General features: G+C 38.5%; 1 protein-coding gene across 1 annotated transcript in view; it reads left to right on the top strand.

The window, feature by feature from the left end:
• TECTA (tectorin alpha) overlaps positions 1–17,469 on the top strand; it is a 130,946-nt gene that overhangs the window by 89,722 nt on the left and 23,755 nt on the right. The window contains exons 12-14 of the mRNA XM_036014145.1: positions 1,728–1,927; positions 14,554–14,937; positions 17,004–17,290. Of these exons, the coding sequence (XP_035870038.1) occupies positions 1,728–1,927; positions 14,554–14,937; positions 17,004–17,290 (871 nt within the window). The remainder of the gene's footprint in view (positions 1–1,727; positions 1,928–14,553; positions 14,938–17,003; positions 17,291–17,469) is intronic.

Below are 17,469 nucleotides of genomic sequence, written 5' to 3'. Positions count from 1 at the left end.
TTTTTAAAGCTGACTAATATTCTATTGTGTATAAATACTACATTTTGCTTATCCATTCATTGATGGATACTTGAGCTGCTTCTACATTTTAGCTATTGTGAATAATGCTGCTATGAATATGGCTGTAAAAACATCTTTTCAAGATATTTTTCAAATCTTTTGAGTATATACCTAGACATGGAATTATTGGATCATACAGTAATTTCATATTCAAGTTTTTGAGGAACTGTCTTAGTGTTTTCTATAATAGCTATACCATTTTACTTTTCATCAACAGTTAACAAGGCTTCTAATTTTCTCACATCTTTGCCGTTTCCCTGCTTTTTGATAACAGCCATTCTAATGGGCATAAGATCTTGTTGTAGTTTTGGTTTGTACTTCCTATCATTAGTAATATGTAGCATATTTTCATGTGCTTATTATCATTCATATATCTTCTTTGGAGAAATTTCTATACAAGTCCTTTGCCTATTTTTAAATGAGACTTTTTTATTGTAGAGTCTTAGGAGTTATTTATATATATTGGATAATTATCCCTTATAGTGATAGCATTTAACCTTTCATATTTCAGAAAGTCCAGTGATAGAGTTGCATGTATCAAAAATTTAAATTTGCCCCAGTAATTCCACTTTGAGGAATTTATACAGATTCACTTACTAATGAGGGCAAAGATATGTGCAGGGATGTTCACTGTAGTATTATCATAAACACACAGAATATATCACAAAGCAGTGCAAAACAGTAATTCAAAGTTTAATGGTATTGGGTAGAAATTCTCATGTTAGTAGGTGTGTTTGTATATACATCCATTAAAATAAATTTCTATAAACCTTTTAAGAAAAACTGTCTTTAGTAATTGGCTAACAGTTACTGAACATTCATTTGCTAAGCACTACTCTAAGTACACAGACTCACTTAATCCTTCCCAACAAGTCATGAATTAGGTGTTATGGGTATCTGCATTTTACAAATTAAGGAGTTGAGAACTAGAGAGGCTAAGTAGCTGGCAGTGGTCTCTTACATCTGGCTCCAGAGCCTACGCTCCTCACCAGGACCCTAACTGCTTTTTATAAGCATCTGTATGCATTTGAAACCCATAGAACATAGTTGACATGGGTCAGTCTACACACACTCACATACACACAGGGCACATTTGCCTTCTCAGAAATCAAGGGGCCCAGAGACCTACCATTCATAAACTACTGGCTAGAAAAAGGTTTTGTGGAAGTTTTGAGATGAAGGTGAGTTGTTAGCATTGGTACAAGGGTAGGAACTTTATGAATAAGTAGGGACTCCACCTGGGACTTGAAGAATGGGCAATTTGGATAGGCTTAAAGGATGAAGAAAGGCATGAATAAGGGAGCTCAATATGAGTGAAGACCTAAAGGCAGGAATGAATGTGGGTGCCTAATTGAAATCAAGATGCATGCTGGGAGGTGGGTTTAAGGTAGCGGATTAGAGGGCCCCAAAACAGACTAAAGACAGGACAAAGATCATGTGAGGAACCTCCAGTTACCTTAATCTGCTCCTCAGTCCATTGTTTAAGTAATAATAAGTCAAAGGCTTCCCATAAGCTGAGAGGATGGTAATCAGGACAGGTGGGAAAGGTCATTCTGCCCCTATTCCCAACACACATACTTCCCTTTCCCTGAGTGGCTGAGCATTGCCTCAGGAAACTGCTTACAGTTCTAGTGATTGAACAAGTTTTGACTTATCTCCTGTTCCAGCTGTCACCTGTCCTCCCAACAGCCATTATGAGAGCTGCGTGAGTGTCTGCCAGCCTCGCTGTGCTGCCATCCGCCTGAAGAGTGACTGCAACCACTACTGTGTGGAGGGCTGCCAGTGCGACACAGGCTATGTCCTCAACGGCAAGAGCTGCATCCTGCCCCACAGCTGTGGCTGCTACTCAGATGGCAAATATTATGAGGTAGGTAGAGGAGCTCAGCCCTGCCTGTTCCTCCTTGCCAATCACCAGAATTCTGTCCAACTTCAAAAGGCTGATTACACTAGACCAATTTTCCCACTTTATTATGAGCTAATGGTGCTTATTTGTAGGGAGATGAAAGGACACAGGGGTTAAGAACAGATCTGTAGAGCCTCTTGCTCAGTGAGTATTGGATTTGGAAATGCATTTGGGCTTCCCCAGCATACCAAGGTCTGCAGTACCCTCTCTCCCCTTCTCTCTAGCATTTGTTTCTCTCTCTACCATGCCTGTTTCTAGGCCATTCTGATTTCCTTTCCTGTCAGTCTTAGTTTGAAAGCTTCTGGTCAGCCATGACTATTTTTGGACACATGGTAGCTGTGAATCTGACATTTGTAGATGTCTTAGATGAGGACATTTTTAAATGGGAAATACAGCACTTGAGGCTGGGAGACTATTGAAGCTCTTTGGGAGTGAGTGAAAGCATGTGTCATCTGTCACTCTGGTACTGTCCCCAGAGATTTCTAGATAGAGTGCTAGTGTTATGCTCCCACAACCTACCCTATGCTTCTCTATAGGTAGTGATTTAAATATCGAGCTAATGAAGATGTCCTTTGTAGATATCACTTAGTAAAATATATTTGCTCACTAAATCAATTTTGTACTTTATACATTTTGTTTACTCATTCAGTGATTCATTCATTTACTTTTACTTTAAATAATTTTCTATTTTTCAACTACAGTTCACATATACTATTATATCAATTTTAGGTGTACAACCCAGTGATCAGACATTATATAACTCATTAAGTCATCATCCTGATAAATCTTGTACCCATTTGACACCATACATAGTTACTACAATTTTATTGACTATATTCCATATGCTGTACTTTCCACCCTGTGAATATTCTATAACTACCTATTTGTATTTCTTTATCCCTTAACCTTTTTCACCCACCTACCCAAGCCCCCTGCTATATTGCCACCATCAAAATTTTTGTATTTCTGAGTGTGTTTCTGTTCTTCTTATTAGTTTATTTTGTTTTTGTAGATTTATATTTATTGCCATTTATTATTCATATTTTCATCTTTTTTTCTTCTTCTTAAAAATATTTTAACATTTCATATAGTACTGGTTTTGTGATTATGAACACCTTTAGTTTTTTCTTGTCCAGGAAGCTCTTTATATGTCCTTTGATTCTGAATGATAGCTTTGCTGGATAGAGTATTCTTGGTTGTAAGTACTTACTTTTCATCATTGAATATTTCTTGCCACTCCCTTCTAGTCTGAAAAGTTTCTGTTGAGAAATCAGCTGACAATCTTATGGAAACTCCCTTGTAGGTAACTAACTGCTTTTCTCTTTCTGGTTTTAAGATTCTTTTTTTTTTTTTTTTTTAAGATTTTATTTATTTATTTTTAGAGAGGGGAGGGAGGGAGAGAGAGAGAGAGAAACATCAATGTGCGGTTGCTGGGGGTCATGGCCTGCAACCCAGGCATGTGCCCTGACTGGGAATCGAACCTGCGATGCTTTGGTTCGCAACCCGCACTCAATCCACTGAGCTATGCCAGCCAGGGCTCTGGTTTTACGATTCTTTGTCCTTAATCTTTGGCAGCATAATTATTATGATGTGCCTTGGTGTGAACCTCTTTGAGTTTATCTTGTTTGGGATTCTCTGTGTTCCCTGGACTTGTACATCAATTTCTTACACCAGGTGAGGGGAGTTTTTAGCCACTATTTTTCTCATAGGTTTTCAATTTCTTATTCTCTTTCTCCTTCTTCTTGCACCCCTATGATGTGAATATTGGTGTGCTCGAAGTTGTCCCAGGGACTCCTTAACTATCCTCAGTTTTGGGGGTATTTTTCTTTTTACTGTTCTGACTAGGTGTTTTCTGACTTTTTATCTTCCAAATCTCTGATTGTATCCTCTGCTTTGTCTACTCTACTGTTGGTTCCCTGTAATATACTCTTCATTTCAGTTAGTGTATTCTTCATTTCTGACTGGTACTTTTCATGTTTCCTGTCTCTTTATTGAGGTTATTGCTAAGTTCATCTAATCTTCCCCTAAGTTCATCGAACATCCCTATAACCAGTGAACCTAGTAGATTGCTTGTTTCCATTTTGTTTAGTTCCTTTTTTTGAGTTTTGTTCTGTTCTTTCATGTGAGACATGTTTCTTTATCTCCCTATTCTGACTGTTTTCCTGTGTTTATTTCTATATTTTAGTGTAGATCTGCTATATCACCAATCTTAATAGGGTAGCCTTATGTAATAGGAGTCCTATAGGGTCCAGTGGCACAGCCTCTCTGATCACACAAACAGGGCACTCCAGGTACACCCCTCCACATGGGTTATATATGCTCTCCTGTCACAGTTGAGCCTTGATTGCTGTTAGCATGTCCATGCAAGTGATTTACACCCAGGTCAATTGGCTACCAGGACTGGCTGTGACCATCAACCATCTTGGAGGATCAGCTGTGCATAGGCCCACTCCCAGAGCAGGAAATGGCTCTAGTGTACTCTGAGTATGTCAGTTGAGTGTGTCTCTTGTGGAAGTGGTTGGTGGTGGTGCTTCAGTGTGGTTTAAAGCTGTCCACTAGATGTGCTGACTCTGGGGCCTCCAAGGAAGTCCAGGCCAGGGTCAAACACCACCTGTATTCTTCCTGGAGCCACCCAGCATGAGCAACAAAGCTATCTGTAGATGTCTGCTACATTTCCTCAGCTTGGAGGTTCCCAGAAGAGGCCAAGCTGTGAACCATGGCTGGCTGCTGCTAGTGCTGAGCCTGAGGCCACTTAGCAAGAGGTGAGTGTTATGCTGAGGTTAGATGTTGCTTGTTTGAGAGAATTTAGGAAAGTCTGAAACAAGAGCCAAGACAGGCCACTTATATGGAAAGGCCACTAGAAAGAGCTTGGGTGGGCCTGCAAGTTAGGTAGTATGGGATCTCTAGGAATCAGTAGAGAAGGATGAACAGAGAGAGCCAGGGTGATGGAATCTCAGATATGACACATGCCTGCTGACTCTGGTGGTGAGGGCTCAACAAAGGAACAATGGCCTCTGCCAGCACTTCTGTTTGGGAGAGAGCCGCCCCAACAACTCTTGCCCTGATGCCCGACAATTGTTCCTCCCCATGTATCCCTAGTATTTTTCACACTTCTGCCTCAGTGCTGGAGTTCAGGGAGAGTAAGTCTTAATAAGTCTGTATGAGCCCTTTAAGAGGAACTGCCAGGGACTCCAGAACTCCTCTGTCTCACTCAGCCATAATCTCCACAAGAGAAGAGTTGTGGAGACTTCTCTTCCTGACACTACAACCCTGGGCTGGGTGGCCTGGTGTGGAGCTGGGACTCCTCATTTTTTTTATGGTACCTTGGAGCCAAGATATCCCTCCTGATTTTTGTCTGCCACACATGGGTGTGGGACCAGCTCGTTCTGCCTCTTCGCCCTTCCTACCAGTCTTGATGTGACTTCTTCTGTGTATCCTTAGTTATAGCATCTCTGTTCAGCTAGATTTTAGGCAGTTATTAATGATGGTTTTCTATAATTTATTTGTAATTTTGATGTGGTTATGGGAGGATACAGGTGCTGCATTCACCTATGCTGCCATCTTCACCCATGTAAATTCTTTATGTGCCATAATATTCAGTGAGAAAGGCCTTGCTTTGAGGAGGTATTTAGGCCATGGTTCCGTCTTAAGCCCACTCTCTCTTTAAACAACAGCAATACCTTATATTCTTGAGCAGACAGTTAAAAACAGCAAATATTGAGTATCTGCTATTTGCAGATCACTATGCTAGTGGTACTTTTGGGGATGATAAAGCATGTTCCCTGACTTAAGGAACTTAAAAATCTATTCCAGAAAGGAAAATTAATACATTTTAAAGAACAAAAAGACAATTATAAAATAACATAACAGTGAAAAATAATACCTTACAAAATTAATCAATTTTGAATGAAAAATATAGTGGCATTAAAAATTGAATTGAAATATCTGAATTAGAAATAAACTAGGCAAACATAAATATTATCTCCTCTTTGTAAAGATGCATTGATTAGTTCAAGAACAACTAAGTTGATTTTACTTTGAAAATAAGTAAAAGACAATGAATTCTGAAATTATTCTCAATTTCACTCTCAGTGGATAATTTGTTTAAATATTATATTAGAAAGACAGGAGAAGTAGAGTTAAGTATTAGAACTAACCAAAGCAAACATCTTGGGAGAGGTGGGTTTTGAAGTTAGCCCTTAGAAATATTGATCATTTGAAAGGAAAAGACAGAACATGTGGGGTAGATAATAATATTAAAAGATAAACTCTATTTTCTCACAGTCTGGGAAAAGAAACAGCAAGGCTCCAAACTGAAAAGGCACTTCCCTTGTCTCTGCTCCTTGGTTTGGAGGCTCACTGAAATGTGGCCCTCTACTAAGGGCGTTATGCATCCTCAAGAGAGATCCCAGATGTCTAGGGCACAAGGTAGCGACAGTTGGTTTGATCCTGGCTAAAGCATGGCTTGTGGTGTAACACTAACAACCTGTGTAATTTCTCTGAATTTCAGTTGCCCTGTTTATGAAATGCAACTAATAGTACCGACTCAGTAATATTATTGTATAAATAATCCCTGCCAGGTGCCTCACCTAGTACATGGCCCCTAGTAGTTCAATAATTGGTTAGCTGCTATTATTGTTGTTATTCTCCTGAGAAGCATTTTGTAAATAAAATATCCAGGTGTGTTAATGAAATGATGCAGATAAAAGCCCTTGGAACTCTCAGAAAAGGCACATTACAACTCTTGGTAGCCATTAGTACTATAAACATTACTATCTGCTTTTCACCAAGAAGCCAGTGGGTTTTGACAATAGCATTCATTTTCTAACTCTCTAAACAAATAATCTATATCTACTTGCCACAATTCAAACAAACTTGAGGGCTTTTTTATACAACAAATTTCTTTGGAAATGAAGAGAGAGCTTATCTACCATTAGCATGAAGGATAATCACCCAGCTGTTGTCGTTTTATCTAATTAGGTAAAGAAAGCAGTATTGGGGCCAGTCACATTACTGTGGGTCTAGTTTCTTGCTCAATTCCCCTGTGGGGTGAGTTATGCACCTTTTATCATATCCACATACATCAGGTTATTTTTTTCTTTTCACCCATTTAATGTCTGACTTCTCATCATAAAGATCTCAAACCATCCTTTCAGTTATTCTGCAAATCTGAGATTTCTGGCATACAGAATATTTTACAGGTCTGGAAGAAGACTTGGTTCCAGGAACTACTTCACTTTGAGGATTAAAGTTACCAGTAGTGGCACCTTGAAACATATTGGATTGAGGAAAATTATCTTGGAAGATTTCACCCTGTATCTACTTACCCTTAAATCTGAGTCCTATGTATAATTAATATCCAGGATTTAAATAGGTCTGTAGTTAAAGCAGAAAACAGTGACCAGACAGAAGCATAGGCCTACTTGTGCAATTGAAACATCTCTGAATAGCACTGCTTTGATAAATTGAGTTACTGCACTGAGTGCCCAGTCTCTCTGTCACAGTCTGCTTGATGGGACCACACCCCATTCAGATAATCATGAGTGATTTCCAACAGTCCCTTGGAATTCTTAGTCTAAAAAAAGAGCAAGATGAAGAGCACTAACACTGCCAAATAAAGTTGTATCTACAGAATGTAGCTCGTTTAGGGGAGAGTACAAAATAAAAGCTTTCACCTACCAGGAATAACCTTTGTTGTAGGTTATTTTATATACCATGATATAAATCCTCATCATATAGCACATTTAATTTAATCATAACAACTGCCCTACAAGATATTTTTGTAAATTTAAAAAAGAAATTAATTATGGTTGATATTCAATATTGTATTACTTTCAGATGTGTGGCATAGTGCTTAGACATTTATATAACTCACAAGGTGCTCTCTCAATAAGATTTTCACTAACCTGACACCATATTTAGGCATTACAACATTTTTACTATATTCTTTATGCCATACTTTGTACCCCTGTGGCTATTTTGTAACTGCCAGTTTGTATTCTGAATGCTTTAACCTTTTTCACCCAGCCCCACAACAACCCTTCCATCTGGCAACCATCACTTTGTTCTCTATATCTATGAGATTTTTTTCCTGCTTTATTTGTTCACTGATTTTTTTAGCTTCCACATATAAGTGAAATCATGTGGTAATTGTCTTTCTCTGCCTGACATATTTCACTTAGCGTAATACACTCTAAGTCCATCCATGCTGTCACAAATAGTAAGATTTTATTCTTCACGGGCAAGTAATATTCCATTGTATATAAGTACAACCACTCTTTTATTCACTCATCCATTAATGGGCACTTGGGTTGCTGCTGCCATATCTTGACTATTGTAAATAACACTGCAATGAACATAGGGGTGCACATATTTTTTCAAATTAGTGATTTGAGTTCTTTAAACTATATGCCTAGGCTGGAATCGCTGGGTCATAAGGCAGTCTTGTTTCTAACTTTCTGAGGAATCTTCATAAGGTTTTTCCATAGTGGCTGCACCAATCTGCGTTCCCACCAAGAGTGCACAAGGGTTCCTCTTTCTCCACATCCTCACCAGCACTTGTTTGTTGATCCGTTGATGATAGCCATTCTGACAGGTGTGCCATGATATCTTATTTTGGTTTTAATTTGTATTTCTCTGGTGATTAGTGATGTTGAATATCCTTTCAAATGTCTATTTGTCACTTGTATATCTTCTTTGGAGAAGTGTCTATTCAGGCCCTTTTCCCATTTTTTAATTGGATTGTTTATCTTCTTGAAATTGAGTTGCAGGTATTTTTAAAATAAATTTTGGATATTAACCTTTAATTGGATGTATCATTGGTAAATATCTTCTCCCATTTCTGATTTTCCCTTTCTTATAGTTCATTATTGGTTATAAAAATGCAACCAATTTCTGAATATTTATTTTACATCCTGCTGCTTTACTCAATCCACTGATAAATTCTAGTAGGTTTTTTGGTGGAATCTTTAAGGTTCTCTATATACAGAATAATGTTTTCTGAAAATGACTGTTACTTCCTCCTTTCCAATGTGGATGGCTTTTATTTTTTCTTCTCATCTGATTGTTATGGCTAGGACTTCCAGTACTATGTTGAATAAGAGTGGCTATAGTGGATATCCCTATCTTGATCCCTCTTAAGGGAAGGGAATACTATTTCCTTTGTATTTCTGTGTTGTCAGTTGTTACTTCTCTTCTTTGATTTATGATATTATTTATTTGGGTCTTCTTTTTTCCTGAAGAGTCTGGTTAAAGGTTTGTATCTTTGTTTATCTTTTCAAAGAACCAGTTCTTGGTTTCATTGATCTTTTGTATCATTTTTTTACACTCTATTTTGTTTATTTTCACTCTGGTCTTTATAATTTCCTTCCTTCAGCTCACTTTGGATTTTGTTTGTTGTTCTTTCTCTGTTTCCTTTTGGTGTTAAGTTTAGATTTTTTATTTGAAATCTTCCTCCTTGAGGTAGGCCTCTAATGCTTGAATTTCCCTCTTAGAACTGCTTCCCTCTTAGAACTGTGTCCAATAACTTTTGAATTGTGTCCATTTTCATTTGTCTCACTGCATCTTTTGATTTCTTCCTTGACCTCATTGTTAACCCATTTATGGTTTAATAACATGTTATTTAGCCTCCATGTATTTGTGTGTTTTCCAGTTTTTTTTTATTGCAATTGATTTCTAATTTCATACCACTTTGGGTAGAGAAAATGCTTGATATGATTTCAGTTTTCTCAAATTAATGTATTGTGGCCTAACTTGTGGTTTATTCTGTAAAATATTTTATGCACACTTGAAAAAATGTGTAATCTGCTGCCTTAGACTAAAATGGTCTAAGCATTTCAATTAAATCCATCTGGTCTAATGCTATTTAAGGCCTTTTTTCCTTGTCAACTTTCTGTCTGTAAGACTTATCCATTGATGTCAATGGGATGTTAAAGCATCCTACTATGACTGTTTTATTGTCAATTCTCTTCCTTTATGTCCATCATTATTTGCTTTATATATATTGGTATGCCTACATTGAGTATGTAAATGTTTACCATAATTATATCCTTTTGTTTTATTGATCCTTATCATTAAGACATGTCTTCCATTTTCTCTTGCTAATCATTTAAAATGTACTTTGTTTGATATAAGTATTGCTATCCCAGCTTTTTTATGTTGTTTCCACTTGCATGACATATTTTTTCATCTTTACTTCCAGACTTTTTGGGTTTTTCAATCTGAAGTGGGTCTATGTAGATATCATATGTTCAGGTCTTGTATTGTTATCAGTTTAGCCACTCATTGTCTTTGATTGGAGCATTTAGTCCATTTTCATTTAAAGTACTTATCAATAGCTTGTAGTTATTGCCATTTTATAAAATGTTTTATGATGTTTTTGTTTTTTCTGTTCTTTCTTATTCTCTTGTGCTCTTCTCTTGTATGTTGATGATTTTCTGTTATCTTGCATTTAGATTATTTTCTCTTTATTCCTTGTATATCTTGTATAGATATTTGGTGTGTGGTTACCTGTGCTTCATATATATCAAGTTATGTTTATAGCCATCTATTTTAACCAAATGGTTGCTTAAGCTTCAACACATTCTGAAATTATTACCCTTTTTACTCACCTCCATGTTTATATTTTTATAATTATTATTACTTCCTTTTGTGTGTGTGTGTGTTTCTGTGTATCTTTTAATTTACTGTTATAATCATACATGATCTTTTAGTATTGCATTTTACCCTCTGTACTAGCTTTATAGTTGGTTGATTTGCTACTTTTAATATGTGTTTAACCTTGTGAGAGTTTCTTCTTTGCAATAGTTTCTTACTCATATTTTTTTTCTTTTCCTTAGAGAAGTTCCTTTAACATTTATTGTAGTACTGGTTTGGTGGTGAGGAACACCGTTAGCTCTTTCTGATCTGGAAAGTTCTTTATCTATCAATTCTAAATCATAGCTTTGCTGGGTGGGGTAATCTTGATTGTGGGTCTGCTTTTTCATCACGTTGAACACTTTGCGCCACTTTCATCTGGCCTACAAAATTTCTGTTGAGATATCAGTTGATAGCCTTATTGGAGCCCCTTGTAGGTAACTAACTGCTTTTTCCTTTCTCTTTTTAAGTTTCTCTTTGTTTTTAACATTTAGCATTTTAATTATATGTCTCTTGATGTGGGCTCCTTTGGGTTCATCTTGTTTTGGACTTTATGCACTTTCTGGGCTTGTATGATACCTCCATGATGCAAATGGTGTCCTAAAGGTTGCTTAAACTATCCTCATTTTCTTACTTTCTTTTATTTTATTGCTGTTTTACTTAGTATTTCCACTTGCTTATATTTTAGATAGCTGATTTGATCCTCCACTTCTTCTATAATCTACTGTTTATTCCATCTAATATGTTCTTAATTTCTTTTTTGTTTTTATCTTATTATTTTAATTTTTCCTTTTTTATTGTTGTTCAAGTACAGTTGTCTCCATTTTCAGCCCACCTCAGTCTCCTGCCTCACCCATCCCGTCCTTCCACCCACCAACCTATCCCCTTTGGCTTTGTCCACATGTCCTTTATACATATTCCTTGATAAACCTTCCCCTATTTTTCTCATTATTCCTCTCTCCCATCCCTTCTGGCTACTGTCAATTTGTTCTTTAATTCAAGGTTTCTCTTTATATTTTGCTTGCTTGTTTGTTTTCTTGATTAGGTTCCTCTTACAGGCAAGATCACATGGTATTTTTCTTTTACCGCCTGGATTATTTCACTTAGCATAATGCTCTCCAGTTCCATCCATGCTGTCACCTAGAGTAGGAGCTCCTTTTTTTGCTGCATAGTATTCCATTCTGTAAATGTACCATAGTTTTCTTATCCGCTTATTTACTGGTGGGCATTTAGGTTGCTTCCTAGCACTTGGCTATTGTAAATTGTGCTGCTATGAACACTGGGGTGCATAGGTTCTTTTGAATTAGTGTTTCAGGATTCTTAGCATATAATCCCAGCAGTGGTATTGCTGGGTCAAAAGGCAGTTCCATTTTTAGTTTTCTGAGGAAAGGGACATAAAGGAAAGAATAAACAGATGGGACTTCATCAAAATAAAAAAAGGCTTCTGCATGGCTAAAGAAAACAGCAGTAAAATGAAGAGAACCAACTGTATGGGAAAATATATGTGCCAGCAATACTTCAGACAAGGGTTTGACCTCCAAAATATATAAATAACTCACATGACTTTACTCCAGGAAGACAAACAATCCAATTAAAAAATGGGAAAAGGACTTAAACAGATACTTCTCCAAGGAGGACATACAGAGGGCCCAGAAACACATGAAAAGATTCTTGGCACCACTAGCCATCAGAGAGATGCAAATTAAAACCACAATGATATACCACTTCACATGGGTCTGTGACCATCATAAACAAATCAACAAACAAGTGCTGGTAACGTTTGGAGAAAAGGGAACCCTAGTGCACTGTTAGTGGGATTGCAGACTGGTGCAGCCACTGTGGAAAACAGTATGGGATTTCCTAAGAAAACTAAAAATATTCTTAATTTCTGTTATTGTATTCTTTATTTCTGATGGTTATATTTTATGGTTTCTATTTCCTTTTACAAGTTGTACTCCGTACATGTATTCTTTTTATAAGTTCACTGAGCTTCCTTATAACCGGTGTTTTCAACTCTGTATCTGGTAGTTTGCTTGCCTCCACTTCATTTAGTTCTTTTTCTGGAGTTTTGTCCTGTTCTTTCATTTGGGACATTTTCTTTGTCTTCCTATTTTGGCTACTTCCCTTTGTTTGTTTTTGCATATCAGGTAGATTTACTTCATCTCCCAGTCTTGACAGAGTGTCCTGATGTAGCAGGTTTCTTGTGGGGCCCAATAGTACAAGTCCCTGAGTTGGCTGGTCCATGGAGTTCCTTGAGTGTGTTGTGTGTGCTTTCCTGCTGTAGTTGACCCTTTATTGCTGTTGGCCCATCATTGGGTGGGAGTAACCCTATAGCTTGACTTCCTGTGAGGACTGGCCATTGCTACAATAGACAAGCTATTGTGTAGGATTCACTTTATCAGGGTTCTAGTTCCTGTTAAGTCCACACTTTGGGTGTGTCATTGGTTGAACTATTGGGTGGTACTCTAATATGGTCTGACACTGGCGTGTTGTTCCAGGGGCATCCTTGAAGTGGGATGGGGTCTCAGGGAATTACCAGGGTTAAAACAGCAGTGTTAAGTTAGTGGAGTCTAAGTTTTGATGCCTGCCTAAACTTGCCAGCTGTTTGAGGGGGGAGGGTTCAACAAAGGAACAATGGCACCTACAGGTATTTTAGTCCCAGAGACAGTTGCCCTACCAGCCCTTGCCCTGGCCTGGAAGCAGGACAATTCAATTCCTTCCTGTATGTCCCACATGCTTTTCAAGCTGCTGTCCTTTTTCACTAGAGGTTAGAGTGAGTTTTTCTTGAGGAAGTGAGTCTGTGTTCTGCTCCAGCCCTTTAACAGGAATTTCTGGGACTCCAGTGGCCTTTTCTCTCACCTAGATGGAATCCTAGCTGATTTTCACAGCCAGGCATTGTGGAGGCTCCTGTTCCTGGCACTGGTGCTCTGGGCCGAAGAGCCTAACATGGCCCTTACTCCTCAGGCAGGACCTCCATAGCTGAGATATCCCTACTGATTCGTAACCACTACACAGTGTAGGACCAGTCCTTTCCATGTCTGTGCACCTCCTTCCAGTCTCAACATGGCTCTTCTTTGGTCTTAGTTACAACACTTCTATTGAGCTAGTCTTCAGGTGGTTCCCAAGGATGGTTTTTCTATAATTTAGATGTAACTTTGATGTGGTCACGGGAAATAGTGAGCACAGCATTTATCTACTTTTCCATTTGGACTAGAATTAGGAATTGCCCTGCAAGATGTCATTATCTTCAATTCAGGGATAGCAATTGTGCAGTCTGTGGGGTTAGCAATGCTCCTGGAGGTGGCACAGGGAGTGTGCCCAGGCTGGACTGAAAGTCAGCTGACCTGATCCTGAAGCTTTACTTTCACAGAAAAATCACTATTTTTAGCTCTTTTACTGTAGGACACTTAGAAATGGAGGTACTTGCAATAAAAATAAATTGGAAGTAGCCTAGCTACAAGAAAAAATCTTGGAGTGTTGAGTATTCTGAAATTTTGAAGTGGTTCATCATAAAGTTTGGTTATCACTTTCTTTTTACATATCTAAGATTTGAAGAGCCAGTTGTTATTGTTTTATTGTCCTTGAATTAATTTAAATGTTATTCTTGAAGTGGAACTGGTACTTGTTAGAATAAATTTTTACCAAATATATTTCCTTTGCACCTAATTCCTTTAACATTTATGTTAACTGTGAGTAGTTCTGCAATCCAGCTGTAAGGATTCCCAAATTTTTGTTTGAAACCAATAAACACTAAATTACATATTGTTTGGCATTTGAGTTACATGGAACTAATGTAACATTTGAATTAAAGTAGCCTTTCTAGTGCTCCATATTGTCAATTTCTGCCCCAGTAAAGAAAAGCTAGCCAAGCCAGCCAAGGGTCCAAATGGACTGGGCTTGACGTCCCCAACCCTGCCTATAGGCTGTGCTCAATGCAAATGATGCCTCTCTTCCAGCCCAAGCAGCTATTCTGGAATAGTGACTGCACCCGACGCTGCCGCTGTTTCCGGCGCAACCTGATCCAGTGCGACCCGCGCCAGTGCAAGTCAGACGAAGAGTGCGCCCTTCGGAATGGGGTGCGAGGCTGCTTCAGCACCAGGACCTCCTACTGTTTGGCGGCTGGCGGTGGTGTCTTCCGCACCTTCGATGGCGCCTTCCTCCGCTTCCCAGCGAATTGTGCCTTCGTGCTCTCTACCATCTGCCAGAAGCTGCCAGACATCTCCTTCCAGCTCATCATTAACTTTGACAAGTGGTCGTCCCCTAACCTCACTATCATTTCGCCTGTTTATTTCTACATCAATGAGGAGCAGATTCTCATCAATGACCGGAACACTGTCAAGGTGACAAGCCATGATTCTTAAGAAATGTGCCTGGGAATGAGGCATGACCAGGGGACTGTTTATTGTGGTTTTCTAGGAAAACCAAGTTTGAGGATAATAGGCAGTTGCTTTGTATCTGTACCATGCACAGATAACCAGATTTAAAGAATGTAAGTGTAAAGATTCTACAAGTGTAAGAATGTGTCCCATTTAGTGCTTTACTGACAATTCCAAAGGCTTGAAGAAAGGTACAGTGTCTTAGGACCATAATGATGGCATTGGTTGCTAATAAAACTTCAGGTGATGAAATGGTAGATAAGGCAGCTTCTACTCTGGATTAATTTCCAAAAAGCATCTAATTTGTTTTTAAGAGCCTTTAAAATTATTCTTGGCTCTGCCCACCTGTACCAAGACATGCTCTTATATCTGTGCCATCTTTTCTTGAAGCTGAGAAAAGGCAAGCATTTGCCTAAAAATACAGCTACCCAAATAAAAACCTGATGGAGCACCCTCTACTGTTAGAGGGTGGTATGATGACACACCAAAAGAAAGAAAACAGGGCCTAAGTATGGTGAATTTCTCATAGGCTGACTTTTCCTTTGGACAGCTGCCTGGTTTCTCATGAATCTTAGATGTGTATATAAACAAATAAATGATTTTCCAACCTACCCCCATCTCTGACTTGGATTCCTCCCACCTCCATTTAAGAAGGTAATATGCTCTGAACTATTGACAGGGACTCCTAGCCTCTCAGTTAAGCAAGGCTGCTCGCAACAAGTAAACCTGAAGAGGGGAATCAGATCTCAGTGTTTGGATTATAGCTAGGGAGGGAGAAAGTCAGGGCATACACATTAACCTTTTTTTTTTGGAATTCAGTGTTATTCTGTATACCTACTTTCTATCATTGGCTCATTAAGTGTACCTTTTTAAAAAAAGATTTTATTTATTTTTTGACAGCTGGGAAGGTAGAAAGAGAGGGACAGAAACTTCAATGTGCGACTGCCTCTTGCACACCCTCTTAATGGGGACCTAGTCCGGGTTGCAGGCATGTGCCCTGAGTGGGGCAGGCCAGTGCTCAATCCACTGAGCCACACCAGTCAGGGCTGAGTATATCTCTATTTGAACTGTCATCAAATAACTCAGTATCCATCAAATAGCTTAGCAAAAGACTGACAGTATTTTTCAAGCTTAAAAGAAAGAGTTTGAATTATAATACTGGCTTTTAACTTCAGTGAAAGCTTCTTCTATTTTAGACATCCCAATTTCTTTTGCAAATTGGCCCACATAGACACAACTGTATTGGTCCAGAATCCAGGAGCTACAAAGTGAAAATGACCACCTACCGCACCAAAACTGCCATCGTTGCTGAATAAAATACCCCAAGCTACCAAAATAGTAAAGAATCATATTTTTTAAAAGGCTTCTGATTTTTTAAGAAATAAAGTTTACTAATAATCTGCGGGTGAAAAAAGAAAACTATTTTGTAAGTATCAGAGAAGCATGTTCTGTTCTGTCCTAAGGGCTAAGAAAAGAAACTGTTAGCAGGAAAATGACCAATGCAGAAAATACTATGCCTATAGGATCTCTGGGGTGGACCTCCTGTCTGAACATTATAAGAAAGAAAACAATAAACATAACAATAATCTTCAGATTCATTTCAACCATGTTAGATTCTCCTCAGCACAGGATTAGATTTCATTTTCAGTAATTGGGTTATGCCTGGGAAAGTTTTATACAAAAAAAAACAGCTTGTGGGTTATAGTTTTTAATGCTTTCTTACCTCTCTGCTTCAATATTTTCCTTCTTTTAGGGGAAGAGTAGGCAGTAGATGAGTGAGTGTCCTTTCTGGAGCAGTGGTCAGCAAACTACAAGATTTAGCCAAATTCACTTGCTGCCTATTTTGGTAAATAAAACTTTATTGGAACACAGCCTCACTCATTTAGTGACATAGTATCTATGGGCTGCCTTCCTGCCACGAGTTTAGAGTTGGGTAGCAGTAGAGATCATAAAATATTTACTCTGGCCCTTTACAGGAAATACTTGCCAGCCTCTGCTATAAGGTCATGTACTTTTATTTTCTTCAATAGGTGAATGGCACACAAGTGAATGTCCCATTTATAACCGGGTTGGCAACCAGAATCTACAGCAGTGAGGGCTTCCTGGTGATTGACACCAGCCCCGACATCCAGATACACTACAATGGTTTCAATGTCATAAAAATCAGCATCAGTGAGCGGTTGCAGAACAAAGTGTGTGGCCTCTGTGGCAACTTCAATGGGGACTTAACTGATGATTATGTGACCTTGCGGGGAAAGCCAGTGGTGAGCAGTGTGGTGCTGGCCCAGAGCTGGAAAACCAATGGCATGCAGAAGAGGTGAGAATTCTAACTATTCAATTCAATGGCCCAAATCCTCCCACTTCCACAGGAAGTGTTCATAAAAAATGCACTTTCCATAGCATCATTTTTCTCTCCTGCAAAGAGCTGAGCCAAATGTCTATGCAGTTTTCATGATACAAAGAGACATATCAAAGGCTTCAGTAAGTAATTTCTTG

Source organism: Phyllostomus discolor, chromosome 13 (genome assembly GCF_004126475.2).
Source record: "Phyllostomus discolor isolate MPI-MPIP mPhyDis1 chromosome 13, mPhyDis1.pri.v3, whole genome shotgun sequence".
NCBI classification, from domain to species: domain Eukaryota; kingdom Metazoa; phylum Chordata; class Mammalia; order Chiroptera; family Phyllostomidae; genus Phyllostomus; species Phyllostomus discolor.
The sequence above is the reverse complement of the archived record's forward strand: the minus strand, read 5'-3'. Positions and strand labels throughout refer to the sequence as shown.